Source organism: Xiphophorus maculatus, chromosome 11, assembly GCF_002775205.1.
Source record: "Xiphophorus maculatus strain JP 163 A chromosome 11, X_maculatus-5.0-male, whole genome shotgun sequence".
NCBI classification, from domain to species: domain Eukaryota; kingdom Metazoa; phylum Chordata; class Actinopteri; order Cyprinodontiformes; family Poeciliidae; genus Xiphophorus; species Xiphophorus maculatus.
In genome coordinates, this window is record NC_036453.1 from 19,712,905 (window position 1) to 19,725,947 (window position 13,043).

Genomic DNA, 13,043 nt, shown 5'->3' on the forward strand with positions numbered 1-13,043 from the left:
ATGTATCCTTTTCTCTTTTAAAATCTAAAACTCCACTGCGAACTGCGACTGGTGTTTCAGGTCCAGACTTCGCTCTAGATGGTTCCTGGGTTTTTCTTGAACATCCTAGCCAGTTTCCTTTCTTAGAAAATTTGAATCAGAAGGTTGGAAATTGGAACCAACTGGATATTCTTGCAAGAATATGATCCCGAGTGTCATGGCCATCTTAAGAAATTTAGCAAAAAAAAAAACTACACGTTTATGACCGTGCTTTTAAAATTTCTTGTTTTAGATTGTGCAATCAACCTAACCTACATTTATTAGCCTCTAACCAGTAGGAGTGTAAGTAAGTAAATCTGATTCAATTCATGACCTGTTAAATTGAAGTTGATTTTCTTGAAAGAACAAGTTTCTCCTTGTGGTGGAGCCAAAGGACCATTAGATTCCTGCAAGTTTACGATTTGGAAGACGGTGAACTCTCCACATTAACATGAAACTAGAATGCAGCCTAATGTGTGGCACAAAGGCAAACTGATAGGCCATTAAGTACAAGAAAATAACATTAGATTTAAGTATAGAACATTCTTTATTAATTATCAGTCTTAATAGTACACATTTTATACACAGTAAATTAACATTTGAACAACTGCCGTTGTCATTAATCACGACAATGAAGCACAAATAAAGTATTGTAAATGCAGTTATTTAAAAGTGCAAGAAATAAATAATCTTTATTACAAAAATTAGAACCGGTCCATAAAATGCATTTTAAATCTATGTATTTTCCAGACACACAGTGCCATTTTTGCAATAACATGTGCAGCATAAATAAAATTACCTACATTTTGCTTTCAGCTCATCATTACAATAATGCTTCTAATTATGCTACGAACTACAGTTATTAGTAGCGTTTGATTGAGAAGTACTTTGTATAATGAGTCCAGCAGATGCGCAGTTCCCCCCTGTGTTTGCTAATTTCTGCTGCTAGTCTGAAGGAGCTGAGTTGGGAAAGCCACATAGGAGGAGTGATCTGATTACCTCCGGAGATTCAAGGATTCCTCAGATGTGCATCAAAAAGTAAAAGCAACACTCTGGTTATGTTTTTAATGAGACTTTGACATTATAACATAATATAAAGCTCAAAAAAAGTTAATTTTATATAATACTTTCACCTCCTTTTGAATTTAAAATATTTTTATTCAAGGAAAAAACAAATCCAGAGCCATCCTATCATTTCGTCCTTTCTGTTTTGGAAGCTATCTGGTAAATCTCAGAGGATGTAGAAAAAAATCCTGTTTTTTCACCTAAACTAGACATTGACTTTCACAAGTTGGCTATTTTTTTTATTTATTTCAATGCATAAATGCACTACTTTTGGCAGCAGGATACGTGTTTGCTCATATTCTGTGTTTCAGGTTGCCATGTAAAACCTTTAATATGTCCAAAAGGTTCAGCTGGTGCATCATCTTCAGTTACCTCAAGCTGCTTTACCATCTGGTTTTGCAGAACGACTGTTTGCCTTTTTATTTTCTCTCATTATCTTGTGGTGCATTCAGTACCCTTTAAGTCTTTGTTTTCAGGGATGGAAATCATTAAATTGTACCAACAAATATTCAGGATTGGCTCCTGACTGACCCACAATGTGTTTACACTCTGCGTGTTGGGGTGTGTGGGTGTGTGTGTATCTTGGCAGCCAATGACGCTGCTACGGCGAGCAACTCTGCAGAGAAATGTGAGCGCAGCCTGTGAACTCTCTGCAGACCCATGCAGTCATTTCCTCGGCGACTGAAAGTCAACATTCTCACTTTTTAAAAGCGGAAGTGAGTCACTTGTTTTTCTTTTGTGTCCCTTTGTTTGCCCGAGGCGCCTGCAGTCCTGAGATTGGTGTGTTCTTAGCTTTTTTATTTTTTATTTGCCAGCCTTTTTCCAGCGGAGAAACACAGCTGAGTGTGTCTCTCAGATGAGTTTGGCTCTGATGACAGTACGGTGCCACAATTACAGTCTGCTTCAGTGAGAGTGCATCCCTGTAGGCTTGGCTGTTATTTAGTTGTGTGGACTCATGATGTTACACTGTAATTTGCAGCAGCTTTGGAAATATCTCAGCTGGCAGCTCTGGTAGAACTGCAGATGCTTGTACTTGTAGCAATGAGTAGGTTTCATAATCTCTATGCTATTTGTTGATCCTCTCATTAATTTTACGACAAAACAGTCACGGAGTGTGGAAACTGGAAAGAGGATGGCACAAATGCAAACTCTCTAGACATGGCCATCCACATTGTAGCTTTTGAGGCTCGTAGTGACTCTGGAGGAGCTGTAAGGATTTATAAGCTCTGTGGACAGAACAGCTGTTAATAGTGCTCTCCACCGATCTGCTCATTTTGGAAGAGTGTCGATAAAAAAAAGACGATACTGCAAGAAAGTCATCAGAAATCTGATTTACTGTTTTCTAAAAGTCATACAGTGAAGACAGCAAATGTTTGGAAGAAAACACTCTGACCAGAGGAGACCAGAATGAGATGTGGAGGATAGACGGAGCTCGATTCCTAGAGGAAAACCTGTTAGAGACTTAACACTGGTCAAGGACTGGTTCAGATCATAATGATTTAATTTATTGAAATATTCCTTTCACTATTACGCAACCATCTCTAGTTTGGACTTTTGAAGCAAGTCGGGATGGATTGGTAGTTCTTCAGGAGAAAATCTGGCCCTACCATCTAATGTTGTTACAGAAATCGATACTCCACTCCAGCCAAACGACAATTTTCCAGACTTTAACTGTCCAGTTTTGGCAAACTTCTATGAACCGTAGCTCATTTAATGTTCTTAGTTGAGACAGATTACTGTGACTACTAAAGACTGATGAAGTACAACAAAGGTAAGAGCAAGCCAGGTGCAAAAGTCAGAGCATACCAATATCCCCATAATGTGGGAATGGGCACTAAACTCCAGTGAGAAACAAAGATGCTGAGATCATAACTTAGTTGGAAACCCTGGAGACTTTTGAAGATCTACTTGTGAGTAGCTGGAATACACACCAGCTACTGTGATCCTTGTGATAACTGATTGCAAGACAAAGTACAACAACAGTTACAAGTATCAGTGTCTCCTATTACAGTGAATGCTGGGAGCTAAAATCAAGGCAACATGGAGAGTCAAACACCAGTGAAGAAATACTCCAACCTGTCCAAACCAGAGGCTCTACAGGCTGCCAAGAGACTCCTCAGAGCTCTGGCCTGCTGCCTCAAGAGATGCACAGGAGAATCACAGCCAGGACAATAAACACAATGTTCTCCCCTCCAACATCAAGGATGATTTCTCAGTGGCAGTGAAACAGCATGAGATCTACGCAGAGTTAAGACTGAACAGCACAGGAAAAGCAAATGAGAGAAATAGAAATCACCTGACACCAACTGGAGAAACTGAAAGCTCAATCTCCCAGAGCTACTGGATTGTCAAGCATGAGTTGGTGCCGCACCACGATCTGATCTAACGCATTTATCTGGCTTCAAGTCTATTGAAGACATGCGGCCGCTCATATTTGCAGCTTTATATGCTGACAGGAGCTTCAGTGTAGTACAGAGACAGATTATTGATGAGTAGTTGGATGGGATCGCCCTTTTTTATTGGACAGTCATGATCAGGATTGTTCGACTTGGGCTGCCTAGAGTTCATTGGGAGCTGAGAGTTTTTTTAACGAGGAAATGGAGAAGTTCCAGTGACGAATAGGCAAGAAAAATCCTGAAATGAGCGCAATGTACGATGTAAATCTCGAGTTTCCATTCTTCTTCAGTACAGCATGATTCATTTTGTGAAGTCGGATTCTCATTTTGAATTTAAGCACATATTTAGGTAGTCTACAGCTTCCAGGTTTGGATATGCCATATGCCATATTCTTAAATGTCATGGATGTAACTTTATTTGTCCTTTCTTTTTATATTTCTCTTTCAAACACTCAGACTTTCTGGACATCTTTTAAATTCACAGCATCTTGGTTGATCAGGAAATCTGAAGTCCAGTCATCCCAGAGCATATGAGGGTCAGATCATTTAGCCCAGCAACTAAATGACAGTTCACAACTTCAGATTCATTTTAATGTATTTAAAATCCGGTAGAGAGCTGGTACAACATGTCCTGTGTTTATGTGTAGGGCAAAGCCTCCAGTGTTTCTTGGATCCCAGCTGGGGATCTGCTGTCGCGCTCCTAGATTTCCAGACATGTATGAACCTCGACAGAAAGGTGCATCAAGTCATAAATCAGGGGCTGACGACAGTTTTTGTGAGTCAGAGTGACACAGACAAATGTGCAGCTGTGATCTGCGGAGCGGGGGTCTGCGAGGGAGGAGGAGGAGGTCCTGGGAGGAAGAGCCAACAAGGAAAGCGCCTGGCCTGCCTGCAGCGAGCGTTCTCCAGATAGGATTGGCTCCCTCGCTTTCACCTCTCCTCCGTCTCCTCCCTTCTTTCTCTCCCAAACCCTCATACGCACCAGTCCTCGCCAACTCTCCAACGCAGCACGGCGAAAAGACGGAAGGGAAGACCGAGGAGACGCCGCAGCAAACTTTTTTTGGACCAACGGGAAACTTCCGAGGATGGCAAACGTGGCAGTTTTGCAGGCGGATCACCTGGATACGCGAAGGGAGTAACTTTTTTCTCTTTCCTAAAGAAGAAAACAGAAACCAGGACGCGCTTCTTCTTCTTCTTCTTGTTCTCCTTCTTCTGTTTTTTTTTTTTTTTTTTTTTTTTTTTGAGTCCACCGTATGAGACGTCCAAGTTGCCCCCCTGGATAACAAAGCGGGATTCCTCTGAGCTGGAGCCGAAGCCGAAGCCAGCAGATTTCATGCCCTCGGGTCTCTGCGCGGGGCAGTGAAGGATGCCAGGATGCCCTGCCTGATGATCTCCCGTCTGCTCGTCATCTGGCTGAGCGTCCACAGGCTGGTGTGGTGCTCGGAGCGCGCCTCGGCACGGGAGCGCTTCAAGGTGGTCATCGCGCCACTCATCTGCAAGCGGATCTGCCTGAAGGGCCAGTGCCAGGATAGGTGCGAGCAGGGCAACAACACCACGCTGATCGCAGAGAACGGCCAGGGCGCCGACACGCTCATCGGACAGGGCTTCAGGGTTGGTGAGTGAGTGAGTGAGTGAGTGGAACAATGCCGTATTATTTCCTCCGGAGGGAGGGGAGACGTGAATAGGCCTCTGGGCTGACCTCCGAGTTTTAAAGGCTGCGGTGGCTTCCAGGCAGACCTTATAAAAATACCATGGACAGTGAAAATGCTAATTACAGCCATGGAACTCCATAAAATAGCCTAATTGGGCAGAATGATTTACCCTGGCAATCCGAGTTTAATGGGATTATGGCAAGGCTGCACCCAGAACTGTAACCTAACGAAACATAGATGTATTTTATACAGACCTATAACTTTTAAACCAGGTAATCAGTTGGATATTCTTGGGTAAGCTGTATGCATTTTTATTTCTGTAGCAGTGAGTGGGAAAAGTGGAGTGTTTTCAAAATTGTATATGTACGTTTTTTGTTTTTTTTTTAGGTCTTGTCAGTTGACAGCCACAAACCACATGGCATTTTATTAGGATTTTACACGACAGACCACCAGAACGTAGGCCAGAATTGCAAAGTAGAAGGAAAAATCTGCGTTTTTAAGAGGTGGTTTTTTTATTATCTTGTATTCAGATCAATTTAAACAATATTCAGTTTAACCAACTCCCTTTAGAGGTAATCGAATAAATAACTAAAGCCTACCTGTGTCTAAATCCAGTAAACTGTGAAGGAATCAGAGGAAAATGGGGAACACCCCAGACAGATCAGAGATGAAATTGTGGAGATGCTTTAAGCTGGGTCATATCAAAGCTCTGGAGATCTCACAGGGAGCTGTTCAATTCATTATGTTAAAAACTGAGTGTGTGGCTTGATACAGCCAGTCAGTTCACTCACGTAAACTGACTGGCTGAGTGAGAAGAGCAATAATCACAGAAATAAACCGGAGTTCTGCATCTCAGGTGGGAAAGTCTGTTAGCTGAAGAACTATTAGCTGATCCACAAATCTGGTCTTTCTGGAGAAGTGGCAAGAAGAAAACCATTGTTGGAAAAAAAAACATAAAAAAATTCAGTTTGAAGTTTTCTGCATACAGACGAAACCAAAATCAAACTTCACTCTGAACACTGCTTGACCGCTATGAGACATGGGAGACTTTTCTTCTGCTGGATCAGGGGAGCTTGTTAATGTTGACGAGAAACATCCATGAAGCTAAATACAGGACTGCCCTGAAAGAAAACCGTCAAGAAACACGGAAACCCTTCCAGGTTGACAACAAACTAAAACATACAGCCAGAGCGAAAAACAAAAAAAATATTTATGTGTTGGATTGGTCCAGTCAATCCAACACTCAAACCAACATTCAAATAAAAAAATTGTCCCAAGACATAAAGTAACATGTTGAGATGTTCTCCATCCATTGTGACTGGAGTTGAGATATTTTGCTTTGATGAAAACTTCAGTCTCTCCTATCAAACGCTACATGTTTGATAGTAGATGGTTCTAAAATGTATAGACTCGGGTGTGCTGAATGCAAATTTACCACACATTTTTCAGGCTTTAATTTATTTTTATTTTTTATTCACCAATTAGTGTCTATACAGCAAACATTACAGGCTGACAAGACGCAAAAGGGGGTTTAGCTCTGCAAAATAATTAACCGCATAATGGAACAAATAACAGCAATGAAAATAAAATAACCGAACAAGAAGGTATACATCCAAATGGATACATTCAAAACAAAACACAGAACATAATCAATTGGTGTCACAACAAAAACAATAAAATTATTTAGCATATATATTAGAATATACTTTCTTCTTTTTTTTTGAAATCTTGGCAGCTATTTTCTCATTTCATGCCTTCTACAATTTTCCTTCCATCTCTTAATTATATAATTGTTTATGACAAAAAGGTCTTGATAAGCAAAAAATTAATATGGTCATTTATTAGACCTGTATTAGAAAGGCAGAATCATAGGGGAGCATTCAATATACTAAATTACATGACTTCAGATATCCATACCAAATTGTAAGATGTAACACAGGGAGGTTTAAATGCAGGAAACAATTAACAATTGTAACAGAAAATGCTAAAATAAGCAAATGAACTAATTGGAAGTAAGCAAAGGTACCAAATACCATCAAAGGGAAAATACAATACTCCCTTTTTAAATTGTGATATTTTATTAATTAGAGCATAATAAAACTGATATGTCTTTACCATTTCAATATTAAGTGAAACTATACTTTTGAGGAGTGTACGAAAATGCAAAACAAGTTTTATAATGTTGTTGATCAAATTAAGTGACGCAAAAATGTTTCAATACGACTCCCTTGAAAAATAGGTTTTTAATCTCAGTGGGTTTTTACCCAAATACAGGTTAAATTAAATAAAATAAAAAGAGAAAAGTGCTTGATTAAATGATTGTCAGCAAGTGTAACTGCTGCGGGGCTTTGTTAGCACAATACCAAGAGGGAAAGACAACAGCAATGACATTGAATAATTAATTGTTGCTGTCTGTCAACATGGGAGAGTTTATGAGGTCTTTGTCAAGCCATTTAGATTCTCCAGAGAAAAAACATTCTTTAACATTTAGAAGAGTTGCCAGTCTTCATAGAAATTAATGTCCCAGCAAATTTCATTTCAAAGTCAGACCGTGTAAAAAATTGCAAATAGCTCAACTTTATTGCACGAGTCATGAGAGTAAAATTAGAACAAGGCTGGCCAACAGTGTCTCGCATGCATTTGCATTTGTAGCTAATGGATTTCTGTGTTCGCTCAGGTCATGTTTGTCTCCTATGAAAATTTGTTTGATGATCTAAAACATTTAAACATGGCAACAACAAAAAAAGCATTAACGGTAATAAGTACTGGGTTTTTCAAAGGGCGCCGATCCTCCTGAAAAACAAACATGCATTAATGTGATTAAACTAATTCCTCCAATCAACTCAAGTTACTTGACTCAATCTCTTTTACTTAGCAAGAGACTAAGATGAGGTGTGGTGCGTTTTACCCTGTACTTAAACGCTGTAAAATATTCCCACGTTGCACTTTAATTAGTGAGGCTCATTACATGGAACATAATGTTCTCTACAGATCTATATTTTCTCCTTCCCCCCCGACTCCAATCTCTGGTTGACATAGATGGAGCCCTTTATTTTATTTTATTTTAATTTTTGTATCAGATCAGAGTTGGTGGTGCCTAGGAGTCTACATCGATCTCACACCCAAAGAACTTCATTCAACGTCCCAAACTCTCGTTCAACGTGAATCTTCAATCAAGAAGAGAATCCCTGCAGTCAGTCAGGAAATAAAATAAAATAAGATATTTTCTCAAATAAGCTGCATTGCTAGCTCTAGTTCAACAGATAAAAGTGTGCTTCTCTTTCAGCAGCATAATTTAATAGCTGCTCGTGTTAACTCCGCCTGTGCTTTTTCAATCCATGCAGGTTTGTGTTGGAATTTTTAGGGAGAAGAGAAACGGGTGCTGGCAACAGCAGCATAAATATGATATACTTTATGACTGCGGTGCTATTGAAGTCCGCTGACTCCTGCTCGGAGCGCCATGACGCTGTTCTTCCTCTCTGATGCCGTTCAGAGTCAGAAAGTTGGCTCAGGATACGGTTTTCCCTCTTCTGCCCAGTTTCCATGTGATGCATCACGTTCTGGAGCTTCTGTGTCCAATAAACAAAAAGAGGCATATCGGATTCCTGGAATACCTCACAGCGCCTCTGGATCACGGTCCCATCATACAGTCCCCTACATTTTCCCAGTCAAAGTATCTGAAAAGTCCCCCGCTGGGTTTGGTGAAGGGATGGATGGAGGGTTTGACTTTGGTGCTGGAATGTGGTGGAAATTTCTCCCTCCTGTGTCAAAACGGCCATTGCTACAGCAATGCAGACTTTCCCATATTCGTGCAGTTCAGATCTGCGTTTTCTGCATTCGGTCTGAGATGCATGTTTTCCTGTCTGTGCTCCTTTATGCACCAGGAGTTTCACTTTGTATAAAATGTAGAAGATGCCAGCATAAGAATGTGGTTGAAAACAACAGGACAGCAAACTCAGGTTGTGGTTTGAACAGCTGCAGGACATATCGGTGTTGGCAGAGGTTACAGCTTCCTATCAGGAATGCACTAAATTTAAAAAAAAAAACTGAGAGGCTTGAAAAAGATCTGATTTACAGCTTCAACCTGTGAATGTTAGAGATTTTTTTTTTTTAGGCTAAATACCGCATGTGACTTAGTGACTGATCTGAGTTATCGTCCAAAGTCCATGGTTTTCTCTGGACAACTAAAAAAAAACAAAAAAACATCGTCTCTAGAGTGAGATGTTGCATAAAACACTCTGTGTTCGTCTGTAAAAAAAATCATGAGGCGCTGTAACTCAACAAACTTTGACAGGATCACACAAGGTAATAAAATGTGCAATTTTTCTGACAAATTAGGATTTATTCCTAAACTAAACACGATTTGATTCCAAGACTTTATTGAGCAGAAAGCAAACAAATAAATGAAAAAATAAATAAAATGCAAGGAAAAAAAGCTTAGGTACTCCACAAAGTAGAGGGGAATAGTGGGATCAGCTGATGAAGAGTGCACCCCTTCACCAAATAAGTAATATTTGAAGCAAATCAGTCACATGGATACAAAAACATCTGGGAAAAAAGAGAGGCGGCATCTGGTTGAATTCCAGTGACATTTACATTAGTACTGTTATAAGCTGTGCAGTTAATAAAAAATTCACTTCAAGTTTCAATTTTAAAGCCAAACAATCAACAAACAGTCTAATCAATAACTTACTCTTATTTTTACAGTATTATTAGCAGTTGTAGCTTTTGATATGAGCCTTTCATTTATTTCTCATCTTTATGCATTGTATTATTTTATTGTGAAGCATTTAGGGATTTTTATGTTTTGAAAGGTGCCATTTAAAAACAGTTTTACTTACCTACCTACTTTATGCCTGGGCAGGCGATGCCCTGCGTTTTGAGAAGGGGAACTCCTACTTTTACCTTCGTTCAATGAGACAATTTGAAGAAATATTATTTTCTTTTCTGAGTTTTGGCAATCTGTCTTTTTGTTTTTTTTATCACCATGGCAACTTGGACACCAAACATACTCTTTTAAATAATGTGACAAAAATATTACCTTTCGCTACATATTTTGACAATTAATGTCCATAAAACAGGAGCGTGTTAAAAGCTAAAAGTCGTTAAAAGTCAAGCCGGTAGTATTAAAAATATACTAAACCGCATGTAAACTTAAAGAATATTAATATAAGTGTTTTATATCAGTTTGTTTGACATCATTCACATTATAGTTTCTTTTGTAGAGCTGTGAATTGAACCAGCAGGTCATTTTTTTGTATTTTTTATCATTAATATGTGTAGGATCAAGTATCATTCCCTGCAAACTAGAACCCTGCCCTGCACAGAAAGTATATTTTAGTTCCATGTTTTTACGTGTGCATGTCTAATTTTGGATTGTTTCAAAGCTATCTTTCTGAAATGATCTATGTACAGACATAAAACCGGTGCACATAATTTAAAAAAAAGTGCTTTCCCTCAACAAATCCAATATATTTTTTTCTCTCGGTTGTTTGTTTTTCGTGCCATCAATCTTACAGAGGCATCTCGTACATCAGCTTCACCGACAGCAGCTGTCGGCTCAAACAAACCACCCTGTAAGCCCCTCGCCCCTCCTGTTCGTCTCAGCAGCATCCCCCCTTTTCCCTGGGTTCTGGATGTCCGAGCTGCTCTGGATTCCCGTCTTATTCCGGGCTCAGAGGCCCTGCGTTACACAGGACGTGCTCTCATCGTGCCCCGGTCTGGGCTTGTCGTCCCTTTAGGTCGGGCATCATGGCAGGCAGCTATTTCTGGGCTTTCCCATGTGGTTTTGTATTTAGAGCGAAGTGACAGTAGTAGCCTTGTGGTTTGTTTTGGTTTCTCCTCGGCTCGGGTCAGAGGTCTGTGGGAGCTGGAGAATGAAGAACAGTCAGTTAAATACAGTAAATAGGGCATGGTCTGCTTCCTCTCAGTGCAGGGAGGCGAGTTTATTTTACCTTTCAGAGCCCTCTGCTCTTCCTCCACATAGTCTTCTTTCTCTCATGCCAAACTGTTGAGAAGGCGGCCTGAAGCTGGCAACCGTAAACCTACAGCAGTCCGTATTTTTGCCACAGGTTGGAATGAACTCTGAGTCGAAGCTGGACACGTCTCCCACGCTCTCAATGTCTCAAACGCACACGTACGCATTCATTTGTAGCTTAAAGATCAAGAAAGCTTCTTACCTTAGCTGGTGGTGTGTGTGTGTGTGTGTGTGTGTGTTTGTGGGGTGCTTTGCCTAAACCGTGAAGCTCTCATCAAGGCTGAGTTTTAATATTCATGGAGCCACATTCTGTCACCTCTCCCTGTCTATTTATGCTTGTAGAGAAAGTAACACATGGGGTTATTTAAGGTCTTCTGCTCCAATAAATCTTTCACCACTCTACAAGCTGGATCAAAGCAGAACCACACGCACACACACACACACACACACACACACACACACACACACACACACACACACACACACACACACACACACACACACACACACACACACACACACACACACACACACGCACACACACACACACATGTAAAGTCACAATGGATCATGGCCATTACATTTTTTTTCTTTCAGCTACAACTGAAAATTACATTTTATTTAAAAAATTACAGTAAATCATTTCCTAGAACAGCTCAGGCAAGGAGGGTTTCAATCAGAGAGGAGCTGCCAAAATCCACAGCTCAGGTGGGAGAATTCGTTGCCATGACATCGATTAGTCATGTGCTCCACGACCCTTTGCACTCTTCCAAACTCGGCCGTGTTGTCAGATTAGCATAGTGTTTCTCAATTCCGGTCCTCAGGCCCCCCTGCCCTGCATGTTTTAGGTGTTTCCCTTCTGCCACACACCTGGATTGAATCTTTGGGTGATTAACAGGCTTCTGCAGTACTTGGTGGCTGCAGAAGAATTCATGCAACCATTTGAATCAGCTATTCTGGTATAGAGGCACATCTAAAACATGCAGAGCAGGGGGGCCTGAGGACTGGAATTGAGAAGCACTGTAGTGACGGCGACATCTGTCAGACAAGTACACACTGTCTTTACCACATGTTTTTATTTAATCAGCAACATAACATCATTACGTAGAAGTTAAATCGTCATACACTTTGTTATTAACAGCTGTATGACATCCCGACTTAGCGGTAAGCTAGTCAGACCATCATCAAGGGACAGAGAGGCGAGTTTTATATGGGGCGTGTTTTGTAGTTGACTGTAGCTACAACTAGACCCCGCTTTAGATACACTTTGAAACCACGACAATGCATGTATATCTATCTAGTTATCATTGGAAACAATTTATTGACTTATTTTTATCGTATCTTGTGGCACATGCTGAACTGACAGCTCCTCTAAATGTCGCAGACTTCTTAATGCGCATGCGCACGCAAGCATACTCACTGCAGGTATGCTATTTTGACAGCGCCTGTAAAGTCTGTCAAAAAACCCACATGCCGTAGCCTAATATCGCTGTTATCTAGTTGATTTAGCAGTACAGAATGGCCACAAGGTGCTCCGCGGTCGGCTGCACAAACAGACAGGGGTGAAAACCAAACTTGTCATTTTATTTTATAACTTTTAAGGAAAGATGCGGCGGTGATGGATAGCAGCTGTCAATCACAATCACTGTCAGCCCTCGGTGTAACCGCAGATTTGCAGTTAACCCTTTTTACAAGATAAGAAGATTAACGTTCATATACTTTATAAGTAAGTATGATTAGAAAGTTATCAAATATTGCATTATGTACACGTCTAACCACCAGTAACCATGGAAACAATGTCCCGCCATCATGTAGCCTAGCACGTACGAATAAAACTGGTTAGCATCTCGTCTTTTGTACGTTTTTAATGCTGCTCCGGTTTAAGGGGAAACGCCGTTTATGACATAGTGACATAAATCATGTGGTGAATTCAGG

The 13,043-nt window shown here is 40.5% G+C and overlaps 1 protein-coding gene across 5 annotated transcripts in view; it reads left to right on the top strand.

The window, feature by feature from the left end:
- Positions 1 to 4,687: 4,687 nt before the first annotated feature.
- ltbp3 (latent transforming growth factor beta binding protein 3) overlaps positions 4,688 to 13,043 on the top strand; it is a 51,342-nt gene continuing 42,986 nt past the window's right edge. For all 5 annotated transcript variants that reach the window (XM_023342577.1, XM_023342579.1, XM_023342580.1 and 2 more), the window contains exon 1: positions 4,688 to 5,094. In XM_023342577.1, the coding sequence (XP_023198345.1) occupies positions 4,854 to 5,094 (241 nt within the window). In that variant the 5' untranslated portion in view covers positions 4,688 to 4,853. The remainder of the gene's footprint in view (positions 5,095 to 13,043) is intronic.